Source organism: Dromiciops gliroides, chromosome 2, assembly GCF_019393635.1.
Source record: "Dromiciops gliroides isolate mDroGli1 chromosome 2, mDroGli1.pri, whole genome shotgun sequence".
NCBI classification, from domain to species: domain Eukaryota; kingdom Metazoa; phylum Chordata; class Mammalia; order Microbiotheria; family Microbiotheriidae; genus Dromiciops; species Dromiciops gliroides.
The window spans coordinates 162712063-162728431 of record NC_057862.1 but is presented as its reverse complement, the minus strand read 5'-3'; the positions used below and the strand labels follow the sequence as shown (position 1 = coordinate 162728431).

At 40.2% G+C, this 16369-nt stretch overlaps 1 protein-coding gene across 1 annotated transcript in view; it reads right to left on the bottom strand.

Annotated features, from left to right (window-relative positions):
* The window catches only part of PYGO1 (pygopus family PHD finger 1), a 31008-nt gene extending 16193 nt beyond the window's left edge, over positions 1–14815 (bottom strand). The window contains exon 1 of the mRNA XM_043984164.1: positions 14085–14815. Within this exon, the coding sequence (XP_043840099.1) occupies positions 14085–14133 (49 nt within the window). The 5' untranslated portion in view covers positions 14134–14815. The remainder of the gene's footprint in view (positions 1–14084) is intronic.
* Between the last annotated feature and the right edge of the window lie 1554 nt (positions 14816–16369).

Here is a 16369-nt window from a genome sequence, read left to right as displayed (position 1 = left end):
AACACTTACTAGCTGTGTGACCCCGGGCAAGTCACTTAACCCCAATTGCCTTACCGAAAAAAAAAAAAAAAGAGACTGGGTTAGTTGTTGAAATAAATACAATGTTACTTGTGAATGAGCATTTGGAAAACTTTGATATTAATGAAATATTTCTTTTTTATAGGATCATTGGTTCATACGTGTATATGTGTATATGTGTGTATGTATGTATGTATGTATGTATGTGGAAGTGGCTGAGTCAATCAAATTACCCCTATTCCACTTAAGGTAACTGGCAAGTCACTATGTTCTGCTACCTTTATCAAGTGAGAACAAATTTCAATTGAATCAATTATGTGTTAATAAAGTTTGGACATGTCCAATTCAGTCCAGGCATTTCAACTAGGAGCAATAGGAAATATGTTAAAATTGGCTAAAGGACTTGGTCATGCTCTTTAGAGTTTGTATAAAACCAGACAACTAGTTTGGAATTGAGGATTCAAGAGTCTAGTAGCTTAATGGTAGCAACCTCAGATTCTTAAGAAGTAATCACTTGGTGGAGGGACAAAGAGCATTTGGCTCTCCACTACAGTTTCTTCTCCCAAACACCTTGACCATAGGAGGACCTATGAACTGTGAAGAGTCAGAAGATTTAGACTTTTTCATCAGTACCCAGGACAGTAGTAGCTTGGCAGCATTGTCTACATAAGGAGGCAAAGACAGAGTTGGAAGACTGGGTAAAATGAGGAAAGGCAGATTCAAGGATCTATAAGGAGCCCAAGAAAAAGTTATAGCATGCCTAAGAAGAGGAAAAGGACTGCCAACAAACAGGAAATATGTGTTACTATTTTGTCACATGTTCTATGTTACATTTTTTTTGATGCTTGAGCCCACATTTTCCTGACCTCTAGTATTTATTGTTAGAAGAGTGTGTCATAAACTTTTAGGAGGGATATTTTGTATCAATTATTCTTTTTTTTTTTTTTTTTTAGGCAATGGGGGTTAAGTGACTTGCCCGGGGTCACACAGCTAGTAAGTGTCAAGTGTCTGAGGCCGGATTTGAACTCAGGTACTCCTGAATCCAGTGCCAGTGCTTTAACCACTGCGCCATCTAGCTGCCCCCATATCAATTATTCTTAATATTTCACCAATATGATCTTAGTTTTTTAAAAAAGCCCTTTCAAGGAGATTAAATCTGGTTAAAAAACATCAGTAAAATCACGGGGATGGAGGAAGGGATGTGAAGAAGAGGGGAAAGCAAATCAGTAAAGGTTTATGAGCTACAGCAGTAGTTTTGTTTGGAGAAACCCTTTATAACCTTAAATATTATGAAAGATTCTTAAGAGCGTTTGTTTATGTGGGTTTTATCTGCTGATATTTACCACATTAGAAGTTAAAACAAAATTCAAAAATATTACTTCAGTTAAAATCATAATAAACATATTAAATGCTAACATAAATAATGTGTCAAAAATAACATATTTTCCAAAATAAAAAAATACATAGTGAGAAGAGTGGCAGTGTTTTACATATTTTGGCAAATCTCTTTAACATCTATCTTTACAGAAGATTGGATTGTTGTCTAGCTGACCATTTATTTATTTATATATCTGGTTTTGTATTCAATGTGTTATAATATATTGTTTTGTTTGAAGTATATGAAGAAAATCTAGCCACACACATAGGTAGTTGGAAAAAAGAAGAGTATTTTAATAGGCAAATAATGTCTTAGTATTATTGTGAAAATTGTTTTGACCTTGTAGACCTTCAGAGGTCCCATGATCACACTTTGAAAACCCATGACCTATATGAAAACCATGACCAATTCCTCAAGAATATTCTTGGAACTCTGAGGGGAAATATAGCAGCTGTAGGGATTCTGTTTGCTATTGCTAGTGGGGATTGGAAGAATAATACCAGAGCCTGTAACACACATACACACACACACACACACACACATAGTTTTAACAGCTCACTTGATATTAATAATTCAGTGGTAGATCAATGAAAAAAAGTTCTTTGTCATTTATGCCTGTCAGAGAACCTTATATAATTTATACATACTTATGGGGAAATTCTTGTCTGAGGATGGTCTTTAAGGCTGAATTTTGTTCTACCTAGTCATACGCTTTCTTAAAAGCAGCAAACACAGCAGGGGTCTTATTTTCACTACATCTCTCAAGTGTGCAATTCTAAAAATATGGTCTACTTTAGAAAAAGGCCTACAAAATTCTGTGTCCCTTTCAGATTTTTATCAAGGGTGTCCTCCAAATGAGCTCCCTTCATAAATTTTTTTTTTAGAGAAGAGAAAGCAAGCACAAGGGCTTGATGTTTCTAATGTTTTCTGATGCTTTTGGGGAGGGGAGGACGACAAAGCATCATTTATAATTTATAATTTTTCCATCCTTTTGGGATCTTCCCTTATTTGTACTATATTGCGAATTGATCCTTAAATGTTTTCAAAACTGAGATTATTTCTAGTATAAAATGTATCTGTTAGGTTCAGCCATCATTCCCTAATTTACCTTTTTAATTGCTACAATTGCTACAATGGGTAAAAGGAGACTGACTCTAAATGTAGTAGTTCTATCATTGTTGGTGATGAGAACAAATCAGCATAAAAGCTAAGTCAACAAACAGTTATTTAAAAAAAAAAGGGAGGGGCAGCTAGGTGGTGCAGTGGATAAAGCACCGGCCTTGGATTCAGGAGGACCTGAGTTCAAATCCGAACCTCAGACACTTGACACTTAACTAGCTGTGTGACCCTGGGAAAGTCACTTAACCCTCATTGCCCTGCAAAAAACATTTTTATCCATTTAAGATTTTCAGATAGGAAATAAAAGCCTCTTGAAATAAAGTATGTTGGATTTTCTTTAATTGCAAGTAGTCTTCTCATCTTTAGTTTTTCTTCTAATTTAGTGTTTATTTTGAGCAAATGGAAAGCCAAAGTGTACCCAAGACTTTTTTTTTTCAAATGAGAGGAAGGCTTTTAATACATAGGACCGAGGTGAAGGATTTATGGAAACATGAATTTATGGAAATATGTGAACTGCATGGCATATGAAGGCAGGTAAGACTTATGTAACTAACAGTTCAATTAAAGTATTAAACTATGACTTTGACCTTTGCTCTGAATGGCACATAAAACATCTGACAATACATGGAGTTTATTTTGCAGTTACTAATATCTTTGGTCTATTAAAAGATTGTGTTAAGATACTCAATATCTTAATTACTGATTGACACTTTGCTTGAATTTTGGTTCTGTTACTTGGTACTGGATGGCCTTGGATGAGTCACTTAATCTCTTTGATCTCAGTTTCTTCATCTATAAAGTAAGGCAGGTGAACAAGGTGGTTCCTCTAGCTGGATCTTTGAGTTATCTGGAAGAGTTACAGTAATCATGTGACATATAATCTTAGCTCCAATAAGAGCAGTCTTGGAAAAGGGGACAGCAATAGGTCATACAATTAATTTAAGGAGGCAGTTTTCAGTTGTTAACAGAAATCATATTTCTCTTTACTCTAATGTGCCCTAAGGCTGTACTTCTCTCTGGTTTTCTTCTTACTTGCAGGCAGACATCTCAACCATTCTGTGGCACCCGTTCTCTTCTCTCGATGACACTATTTCTTGGTGGGGAGAGTAGTGACTCAGTTGTAGGTCTCTCTATCCCCATTCTCTCTGTCATTTGGCCACACCCAGTCACAGATCTTCCTTTCTCTTTGCTTGTTTTTTAAATGTCTTATACCAAATCACTTCAAGTCATGGAAAATATTGATTTCTAATCTTAGTCCATCATATGTCCATGACTATTTGTATGTCTAAAGCTTTAGGGTTTTTGCTAAGAATTACATTTTCAATTTATAGAAGTCATTTATGACAGATTTATATATATATATTTGTATTGAATTGGAAATGTCCCTGAAATCCCTATGTCTGTAAGTTTTCCTTTAAATATCCCCTTCTGCATTGAGGAACGTTCAGAAGAAACTAGAAAGTCCTATCACTTTTAAGTGAGATGCAGCCAGCTTAAGCCTTGACTCAAAGATCCCAAGAGTTGTTGGCTAGGAAGGGGTGTTATTTGAAACCCCAAATCCCTTCCTAGAACAGTATTCATAACAGATAGCTGAGAATGTGGTAATAGTATCCACAGCAAGACATTTACATTTATTTTATGTTGTTTGGTACTTGTCATCATAGATAATAAGGCTGGGAGGCTGGGGCTTTGCCCCAGGCAGGAGATTAGGCAGGAGAGGGGAAGAGAGATAGGTTTTCTTTCTTCAGGGCCATACAGCCTTTCTAAAGTGCTCTAGAGACTGATGTTCCTGCAGTTTGCAGAATTATACTGGCTTATGTTACCACAGAGGTTGCTAAAAAAGGAAGATCCTAGGAGAAGGGAAGGGAATAGAGTCAATGGTCAATGGAGACTAGGGGAACAGGGACAAGAGAACATCACTTTGTGGCACAAAAGTATTCACAGTTAGTTGTAGTGTTTCCCCCAGGATCCCCCTGCACTGCCGAAATTGAATTTGTCCCCTGTGCTAAAATCCCTTTTTATTGCTTGATCCACCCCTTTTGGACTTTCTACTTAAAGAGTTTCTGAATAGATTAAAAGACTTTAGCCTCTCTCCTTCATTGACCCTGAATAACATTTTTGACATGGGGCTTAGGATAAATCAGAAGTTTCTCCTGTGAGAAGCAAAACCAAAGATGACCAGATAACAGAACAGACATATGGAGGAATCAAGGGACTATTAAAGTTTAGATTGACCAACTAGGTATCAGGACAGACATACCTAGGAAGTAAGGGGAGATAAAATTCTATAGCAGGAACTCAACTAGGCAAGTCTACTAATGGAGCTAGGAGACAAGAGATAACCCCAAAGGTCAGGACCATCATTTAAAAAAAAAAATCCCTCTCGACTCTCAGGAATATGACAAACATTCAGGCTTTCCCCATCCCACCCCAAAAAGGAACTTTCCATTTTCAAGTGGTCACCCCATATACCCTCTATAAAAGTGTTGTCCTTTGTCTGGTTCAGGGAAGTTAAAGTTCTAGATTTTCCTCCTGGCCATATCCCCTTGTGCCAAATAAAAACCAGGCTTTTATCATTTGTTTGTTTGTTTGTTTTTGAGGCAATTGGGGTTAAGTGACTTGCCCAGGGTCACACAGCTAGTATTAAGTGTCTGAGGTCAAATTTGAACTCAGGTCCTCCTGAATCCAGGGCCATTGCTCTATCTACTGCACCACCTAGCTGTCCCTCGCTTTTATCTTTAATCAGAGGGGCAGCTAGGTGGCGCAGTGGATAGAGCACCGGCCCTGGAATCAGGAGGACCTGAGTTCAAATCCAGCCTCAGACACTTGACACTTACTAGCTGTGTGACCCTGGGCAAGTCACTTAACCCCCATTGACTCACTTAAAAAAAAAAGTTAATATCTTTAATCAGGACGTGTGTGAGTTTTAATTCTTTAATAGAGAAAATACAAGAACCAGTATTTTTTCACCTTTTCCCTTGCCACATTTCCAATTTAATTTTCACCATTGGTTCCCTATGTGCCAATTTACACTGAAGCCACAAGTATCACATTTACAAAGTCACAAATAATCACACTTAATTTGGAGGATCTTGCTAAATTCTTCACAGACCTTTTTGACTTCTTTATCCTCCACAGCAGATGTTGGTGCATAAACTTTCTTTACATCACTATGAGACTTTCAGACAAGAAAATAGCTAACATTTATATAAGACTTTAAGGTTTACAAAGACTTTACATACCTTATTGCACTTGATCCTAACAATAATCCTCAGGAGTAGGTACTTATAGAGTAATGTTATCCCTGTTAAAATTATTTATAAAGTAATGTTATCCCTGTTTTACAAATGAAAAAATTGATGGGCCTCATAGGTTAAGGTACTTGCCCATATTCACATGGGTAGCAACAGTTAGAGGCTGAATGTAAACTCAAGTGCTGCATTCTGTTTACTGCACCACACTGGCTCTATAACTACATGTACCATGAAGTATTTCCTGTTATCTTTGACTGCAACAAGAAATCATTCCCACAAATTCCTTTATCTGCCTCTTCAAGTAAGTCATCCTTTCATTTGGCTGAAAGCTGTCCTTTCTTTTAGCTGCAAGCTCTTTAAATCTTATGTTTTCATTAGATAGTGAGAATGTCTGTATTGACATATTTCTTCGGTGGTATGTTACCTTGTTAGTCACTTAACTGAGCTCACACATTCAAAACACCAATGGTTAAATCAATTTTACTAAACAGCCTTGTAACTTTGGGATTCCTAATATTCTCTCCTCCTACCCAGCACTCCCCCATCATAACTGCTGAAGTAGAAGGGTACCAAATACATTTTTTATGTATTTCATAAATTACCATGGCCAAAAAAAATTCATCATGTGCTGGTCAATCTTTAAGTACTGAACTTTGTTGCAATTAGCATAACTGCTTCTGGGAAGACAGACATACTGCATGTTGCCTTGTCCATACTGAAAATATTTCCACCTCTGCAGGATCTAACACCTAGTGTAATTAAATTGTATTACTTTGTATTGTCCAGGGCCACTTTCAGAATTCTGCATCAAAGTAGTAAGTGAATACTGTACTCAGCCAAATTAAAAACCAATATTTATTCAATGCCTAAAGACTGTGTAGCACTGTACTTGATACTATAGAAATGTCTGAAGGTGGAAAGACATGGACAAGATGGTATGAACAGGTTACAATATAATATAATAATATATGACATATTGCATATAACATAACATGTTAATAATGAATAACAAAGTTTAACATAGTCAATAATTAATATATAAATATATAATGCATATATTGTATATACAATACATATATATTAGGTCCATTAAAGCATTCCTGTATATTGTGTATGTATAAAAGGTTGTATAAATAGAGAAAATTGTGGGTTATTTCCCACTTGAGATCTTCAAGCAAAAGTTGAGTGATCACCTGTCATGTTATAGAAGTGATTATATCCAAGTAGAGACTGGGTAAGATGATCTCTGGGGTGAGACAGTCTTTGAGGACTCTCCCAACTTTGATATTCTTTGTATATATTTTAATTTTATACATAATGCTTAGTATTTTATAAAATATCTCCTATAACTGGTTCAGTACCACATGGCACCAAGTAAATACTGAGCATAGGATTAGGATTAATAGTAAAGAAGTAGTTCCTAAGGAAAACCACTTACTTTTTGTGTCTCACAGGAAACACATGCTTAAGAATAATAAACTTTATCATGGGCTTGCTTTGTGAATTAATTTGTGAATACAACACATTATAGAAAATGCTTTGCCTAGTATTCAAGGCCCTCTACCATCTGGTGAAACCGTATTTTCCAGCTTTATCTCATACTAATCCCTTTCACTCATTCTACATGTCAGTCAAACTGGACTACTCACAGCTCCCATACATGTCCCATACTTTGCAGCCAATGTGCCTTTGCACATACGGTTTCTTATCTGGATTGTCCTTCATTATTCCCTATCTTTGCCTTTTAATTTCTATTCATTGTTCTAAGCCCCACTCAAATGGCAGCCTCTCCAGGAAGCCTTCCTTGATCTTCCTAACTGGTAGCAACTTAACATCTAGGAACCTCACATTTCACTGTCTATTACTGTCTTATGTACTTACCATATATTATTCAGTAATATGATTACTTACATATTAAAAAATGTCCTATCTACCCAAAAGACTATAAGGGCTATGAAAATAGGAACTCTGGAAACTTTATATTTCTCTCAGCCCCTAGCAATGTACTCTGCACATAATAATAGTTCTTAATAAGTTTGGAAATGAATGAAAATGAATTGAATACAAGACAAATATCTGCTAAAATGCCTTTACAATTTAGTAGCTACCATTCTTTTTAAAAATATAAGCAAAAGATAGCATCCTCAATACTTAGCTTACTGTATATACAGAATGACTATTAAATAAAGAAGAACTCCTAGCTCTTGATTTCAGATTTTGAATATTTATGGTTCCTGATGCCAATCTACCTCTTTCCCCAAATAACAACTCTTTATCTTTCCTGAGCCCCATGGGATGTACAACTACTTTAAAAAGGTGAAGAAGGGGCATGGGGATAATGAACATCTGCAATGTATAATAAATACAAATTAACAAATCCACTGGGAATGAAATTCCTTTATAACTAACAGTGATTAAGAAAAAACATTTAAATTTTCATAAATCATGTAAAAACAGAGCTTTAGTTAGTCGCAAAAATACCTCCAGACACAGCTTCTATTTATCCTCTCACATAGCTAAATGTACATAGAGCTGCTCATCAGAATTGTTAAATTTGAATAGTTTATCTTCTGTAACTATGTGGGGGGAAAGTTTATGCTAAGAAGCAATCTGGTATATTGGATAGAGGATCAGTCTTAGAATCAGAATGACTAGCCCCTGACACATGTCAGCTATGCAACCTTGGGCAAGTCACTTACTTCTCAGTGCTCTAGGAAACTCTCAGACTATAAATTATAGGTGAGTTGTCAGTTTGATTATGGATAAAACAACCAAATAAAAAAATCTTCAATATCTCTAGCTGCCTCTTCTCTTTCCTCCCTAAAGGCAGTAACTATTTCCATCCATTGTTAGCTACCCCATATTCTCTACTAGGAAAACCAGAAAGGTTCGGATATCAGCCACTTACACCTATAATACTGAATTGATTATCTTCAAGTGAGAATGAATTTATTAATGGACTATTTAAAAGAACATTTTAGATTTTGTATTTCTAAATGTGAATTTAAAGGAATTTCAGTTTTTTTTCATCACTTAGAACAATGAGGTTTGACTAGATACTTTCTATATACATATTTCAAAAGTCAGCTTCATCAACCATTCTTTCTATCTTTGATCTTCAAATTCTATTTGTCTGTGGGTGTCTTCCCTAAAACATTCTTAGGTCTCACCAATCTTTAAAAAAAAAATTAAAACCCTCCCCTTGCTGCTGTCATTACCTCAAACTAATCTTCTTTACCTCTTTTTTACTGCTAAACTCCTAGAAATAGTTTTCACTATCTGCCTCCACTTCCTAACCATACATTTATTTTTTGACCCCTTGCAATCTGGCTTCCAATCTCACCCACTCTATTGAAACTGCTCTCTGATGTTGCCAATGATCTCTTAACTACTAAATCCAATTAACTTTTCTCAGTCCTCAGCCTACTAGACCTTTCTATGGCTTCTGACACACCGTTGACCATCCCGTTCTGCTTCAACTTTTACAAAACCACTTATGTTTACTTCCTACCTATTCTTTCCCATACCTGACATATGTGTGCCCCATAAGGCTCAATCCTAGCCCATCTCCTCTTCTCTCACTATATTCTCATCTATATGCAGATGATCCCCAAATTTATATATCACCATGTGTAATCTCTCTTCTGAAGTCTGGTCCCATATTTCCAGTTGTCTGCTGGACATCTCCACCTAGATATTCTTCTGGCATTTCCAATTTAGCATGAATTCATCTTACCCCTCAAATTCACTCTTCCAAATATCCCTAAATATCTGTTTAGAGTAGCACCATAATCCTCCCATTAAGGTTTCTAACTTCAGAGTTTATCTCTTGCACTTCTTACTCCTTCAGCCTCCCCACATCCAATCAGTGGTATCAATTGTCTAGTTTCACTGATTATTCCCCTACAAAAATCTCTGACATCTGCCCCTCCTTTTTACTCCCATTTCAGTCACCACCCATTTTCAGACTCTTATTACCTCTCTCTAATTATTATATTAGCCTCCTTACTGGTTTCTTTCCTTCTAAACTCTGCCCTCCCTTATCCATCTTTCATACAGCTATAGCAAAACAATCTTCTTAGAGCATTGATTGGTCTGATTGTGTCACTCCCACACTGAAAAACCCTTCACTGGCCCCCAAAGGCAGAAAGTCCAAAATAAAAACTGCTTAACACAACACTCCATAATCTTGCTACAAACTACCTTATCAGATTTATTTCACAATATTTCCCTTCCTGTATTTATGTTTTAGCCAAATTGAACTACCAGTTCCCTGAATGACATACCTCTCTCTATGTATTCATACATGCTTTCCTCTATCCTTGGAAGGCACTCCCTCCTCACTTTCCCCTTGTAGAATCCTCAGATTCCTTCATAGCTCAGCTCAAGTGCCAACTGAGGTATCCTATACAATACCTATTCTGTCCCTTCCCCAATGATTAGAGTCCTTCTTTCCCACAAAATTACTTTGTATAAATAATATTTATTTACTTATCTAGGTTCTTGTTATCTCCCTGTAATTGAGCTTCTGGAGGACATTTTTATCTGCATATCTTCAGACCCTAGCATAGTGCTCAGTACATAGGGGTTTAATAAATACTTACTGAATCTTCCTTTAAGGCTCAACTCAAGGGTCATCTCCTACATAAAACTCTGATTCACCCAACTTAAAATATTTTCTTCTTTTAAATTTTCCTAGAGCAGTATGCCTGGAGCTGTCCTTTATCCAAAATGTTTTGTACCCCATATTTTACTTATCTATGTATATATACTTTATTCCCCAGTAGGATATACAGTTTTTGAAGAGAGGAGTTGTCATTTTTTTTTTAATCTTTTTATTCTCAGCACCTACCAGTTCCTGGAACACAATTGATACTTAAATAAATGTCTGCCATTTCTTTTTCTTTCTTTTTTTTTTTTAAGGCAATGGGGGTTAAATGACTTGCCCAGGGTCACACAGCTAGTAAGTGTCAAGTGTCTGAGGCTGGATTTGAACTCAGGTACTCCTGAATCCAGGGCTGGTGCTTTAACCACTGCGCCATCTAGCTGCTCCATGTCTGCTATTTCTACTCAAGCTAATGAAGTTTTTTGAAGATAATGAAGCCAAGAAGAAAAAAGGACTAAACTAAGAGTCAAGAGATCTGGATCTTAATCCCAATTCTACTGCTACTATCTAATCTAACTTGTGTGGGTTTTGGCAAGTTGCTTGATTTCTTTAAGTCTCAGGTTCCTTGTATGGAATTGAAAGGATGCAAAATGAAGCAATGAAAAGTGCTGGATTTAGAGTCAGAAGAACAGAATCTAAATCATGGATCTCTCTGTGATCTAAGGCAAGCAGCTAAACCTCGAAGTACCCCCAGGCAATTTAAGATTATCAAAAGATATAGATCAGTTTGATATTCTGTTGTGGTGGAAGTTTCCATTCTCTCTGAAAAAGTCATTGGAAGACATCTTTTTAGTTAACAGAAGTATTACTGTAATTACTTCTTGAGAGACTAAGTGGAGTAGGACTGAGGAGTTCAGAGCAGGCAACTAGGACCTTTATCAAAAATAGCTCCCTACACTCATTCAACCAATTAGAGATTCAATTTAGTAAATAACTTTCCCTTTTAAAATGCAAGCCCTTCCTCCTAGTTAAATCTTATTACAAATTAGTTTAATCACTGAAGGAACTAGAGTTGAAATTTGGCCCTAGAGGAGAAATTCTCAAACTAAAAAGAAGAGTTGAGTGGATGGGAAAATAGGACAAATAAAAGGCACAGAGACCTGAAAGGGTTTCAGACACTGATACTTTTCAATTTGTCCTAGGGCCCTGGCAATACATAGGTGATATTACTGAAGAATTCATCATGCAGTGAAGAGTTTGTTAATATTTAGCTAAACTAATCCTTACATATCCATAGTATCACTGAAAATTGGGTTACCTGGGTTAAGATACCAAGACTAGTTGAAAAAGCATCTAAGCTCAGTTCTCCCTAATTGATCTTCATAAATCCCTAGCCAATGGAAGACCTTCCTCCCATATGGAGAGGAAGTAGCAGTTATATGTGTATGGTACTTCATTTGTCCTTTACCTCTTTATTATCAATGTAGTATATGTTAGTATTCAAGAGATTTCCTTATTTTTGGAACCTCTTAGAATAAATGCATCGGCAGATTATCATTAGTAATGATATCTTTATAATAGTGAGTACCAAAATAGCAAAGTTCTGTGGAATTCTGTTACAAAGATGCCCCTTAAATATGCTGGTGCCTTTAACAGCTTTCAAATCAGTAAACCAGTTACTACAAAATTATTTATTAGAACTTCATGCACTGACTTTAGAAAAATTCATTTTCTTTTATTCTCATTAAGCAAAGGGTATCCTTCAGCCCACACATGAATTTATTGCAAGGCACTGCCAACTAAAGATAGAGTAAATGGGTTTAAAAGCATCACCCTGAACAAAATGCATCTAAAACCATATCCCTTAGGCAAGGCTAAAATACACTTATTTTTATCCAGATTAACAATTACCAGATTAACAATGACTTCAATGACTGAGGTAAAAGGCATAAAACTGATACTCTGCATCCACCCCCACAGACCAATTTGTAATAGCAAATGTGGCAAAATATCAAGGGAATAATTGTACCCAAGAAAATCTACTCCTTAAGGGTTCTTGGCAAGAAGTCATAAACACAAGCATAAAGGAAGACAAGATGGCAAATCTTCACCAATGAATAACTGAACAACAATTAAATTTCTCAGATGACTTTTGAAAGAGCATAAAATCAGTTTAGGTGAGCTTCTGGGCCTGTTTCCTCCTTTGTAAAAGGTGTCAAACTCTCACCCCATAGGCTACATGCAGCCTGAAGCTGGTAAAAACAGAATTGGGAAATGTTTAACAAATTAAGACGCAATAGAACATAGAGAATATTAATTTGCGGTTTTCTACAGCAATATACCAAAGGGATTGATTTCTATTTGAGTTTGATACAACTAGCCCAGTTGACCTCTTTTAGGATCTCCTACAGCTCTAAAATTCTCTGTTCTGCACATCAGACTTTAAAAATTTACCCTTAAATGTTAAATAATAAGGTATTCTCTACCTAGATGCTTCTGGGTGGTTTTTTCCTTGGGTATCCCATAGCCATCATGTTGTAGATCTCTCCAATTATGCCACAGAAAAATAAAGGGATATAAAGATTGACCTTTATGTCACTTTTGTCCATGGAGACACTGTATTTACTACTCATTAATATGTGAAGAACTTTGAGTGGTTTGGACAAATGTCGTTTCCAGTAAACTTTTTTCCCCCTGGAACTTTATGTGATAAAACCATCAAGTCTCAGCTAAAAGTTCCACCTTCAGCACAAAGCGTTTCCAGGTACTCCTTAACCTTAGTGTCTCCCTCTTAGATTATCTCCAATTTATCCTGCATATATCTTGTTTGTACATAGTTGTGTGCATGTTGTCTTCCCCTTTAGACTGTAAGCACCTTGAAAGCAGGGGTAGGTTTTTATCTTTGTATGCTGAGAGTTTATGCTAAGCCTAAGGAGACGCCCCCCCTTGATAGTGGATCTTTCTTAATCCATTTTAGTAGAGTATTCCTTTTCGATTTTCTGAAATAGTGAGGCAACAAGGAGAAAAAAAAATCTTAAAAGATCTTTCATTGTTTACAAGTAAGAATCAAGCAAAAATTAATTCCTAAAGCGGGACTGAGTCGTACTGTGAATACTATTGGGTAACTGCCTATTAAATTTATAATAAATAACATAGCGCTTTATGGTTTGCAAAGCGCTGTGAACGTTATCTCATTTGGTACATAAATTCTTAACCATTAAGGAAAGGAAGTTTCTGGTTTGTTACTGTTAATGGTGAAGGCCCTGCAAACCTCCTCCCCAAAGTGTCTCGGGAAGGCAAACTAACTTTTGGAAAAATCACTCCTGGTCTCTACCACACGGGTCCTTCCTGGGCAGGTAACTCTGGTGGAGACAGATCGCTGGCAGGACCTGCGACAGGCAGAGAGAGGACGGGACAGAGATGCTGGAGGCGATTTCAGCAGCCTCCCCACCCAAAATCGGGGCAGAGACCTTCCTGCCCAAATCGCGCCCCGGGCGTCCGTGGGGTTGCAAGCAGGCGGCTGTGAGGGAGGCGATCACGACTGGGCTCTGATCGCGTCGGGGCCAGGCGGGTTCTGCAGAGTTAGGCCCCGGACGGCGCCCCAGGAATGCCTCCCCGCCCCCGCCCCTGCCCCGAGACCCCCCACCCATCCCGTCCTCCCCGCGGTTCACCCCCTCTCCCCCACAGCCCACCTCCCCCGGCCAGTTACCTCGAACTCTCTTCAGCGCAATGGGATCCTTCTCCTGTTCTGCTGACATTACAGACTGCAAAGCATGACTCCCCCCCAGGCAGCGGGAATCGCGTCTCTTTGATGCTGCTGCCGCCGCCGCCGCCGCCGCCTCCGCCTCCGCCTCCTCTCCCCGCAGCCGCCGGGGCTGCCGCTGCTCCGGGTGCCGCCGCCGCCAAGCCTGGGAACGGCCAAGGGCGCGGGGGACGCGGGCCCGACTTTGCAAAGTTTGGCAGGAGGACGGGGCCTAGGGGCGGCCTGGCCCGCGGGGGGTCGGCGGTTTAGGAACGGCGGGGAGGACCGCGGCCTGGGGGCAGTCCCCCGCCTGGGGCGGGCGGCATGTGCGGGGATCAAGCCCGCTGCCTCTGCCGCCGCCTCCGCGCCGGGAGCCGCTGGAGCTGCTGACAGCGGGAGGCGGGAGGTCCGGGCCCGGGGTCGGCTCTCGCACACACACACGCACACACACGCACTCTCCCTCTCTCTCACACACACATACACTCTCCCTCTCTCACACACACAGCGCCCTCTGAGGAGAGCCCTGATCCCCGCTCCCGGGCTGCGCCCAGACACAAAAGCCGCCCGCTCCCGGCCCGGGCAAGGGACGTGGCGCAGCCCCGCGGCTTCCCCTGCCCGAGCTCCTCAGCCCCGCACCGGGATGGGCTGCAGGGGCAGGGGGAGGGGACCCCGCTCCCTCATCCCCTCGTCGTCGCCGCCCCTCCCCCCCGCCGCCGCCGCCGCCGCCGCCTCTCCTCGCTCTCCACGTTCAGTGTCGTCCCAGCCCCCACCCGCACAGCGGGCCCTCCTGCCGCCGCCGCCGCCGCCGCCGCCGGGCGCGCGCTCCTCAGCCTCTGCCCAAATGCACTGGGGGAGGACGTGTAGATGTGGCTGTCCCGACACACAAACACACACACACGCGCGCGCGCGCACACACACACACACACACACACACACACACACACACACACACGCCCCCAAACGCCCCGACCCCGCCCTACTCCACACCCCCGGGTTGGAGTGGGTCTGGACGCTCGGGTCCAGTGCCCACTCTCTCCGAAGCGGATGCCGCCGCCTCCAGGGTACGGGCCCGCCTCGTGACCGTGACCGGTCGCTGCCCAAGCGCTGGGTTTCTGCAGCTCCAGCGCGAGCCCTGGTGCCACCCGCCTATCCCCAGGAGCCTGCCGCTAGCCAGCCAGCCAGGCTGAGCCAGACACTGGGCATAATCCGCAGGAGCGCTCACACCTCTTTTGCGAAGGGGGTTTGTGGGGTTTTTTGGTTTTGTTTTTTGGAGGGGGGGGGCTTTGTGTGTACTAAGGAACTGGCAGCGGAAAACTTCAAAGGGAGAGGAAAAAAGGTTAAATTCAATAGCCTAGGGCACAAGGACCAGAGAATGAAACCTGGGTCCAGGAAGCTTCACAGTCACCGAAGCGGGATTTTGTGTCTCTTATGGTGCATAAGTGACACAAACATCCTGGCTGTCACACTTCACCTGGAGTGCCTTGACGGGCAGTTTTGTTCATGACTTTCCATGAAGATCTAAGGCATTAAGAAACCCAGTTTTATTACATGGGCAGAACGTGAGATTGGGAACTGGTTTGTTCCCTCCTCCAAAACCCCTCCTATCTCCTAACCTCTCCACCTCTGTGCAATATCATTTTGGACTTCAGCAGAGCTCAAGTCTCGATTCGTACTCTAAACATCCGTCTTGAGTTTTAGCTATAGTCGTAGTTGAGGAGCATGTATACCTCCAAGAGCTGAAGTTATTCCTCTCAGTATAATCTGCTTATTGGCAATTATCAAAAATCACCTATATTTTTATTATCTGTGCTATGGGCTCTTACTCCTGTTCAAAATCTTGTATGCCTTGAACATTTCCAATTAGATCCAAACACCTTCCTGTCGTGGTCCGAAACTACCTTTCCAATCTATTCCTTTACACTAACCCTACTCACTCTTCTCCAAATATAACCAGTGCCCTCCCCCTCCTTTGCTTAAGCTATTCTGCCTACTGGGATGTCTTCCCTCCCTTTAGCCCCCACCCCCAAATTATCTTCTCCTTAAAGGCACAACTCAAATGCCTCCTTCTTCATGAAACCTTCTCTGATGCCCTGTATAACACTTTGTACTACTCTCTTGGCAGCATATGATTAATATGCTGCCTTGTGTAATAAATGGTCTACTTGTTTTATCCTTTCAAGAATGGTAAACTCCTTCAGGGCAAAGGACTATGTCTTCTTTTCTGTATCCTTCTCAATGGCATCACACACAGT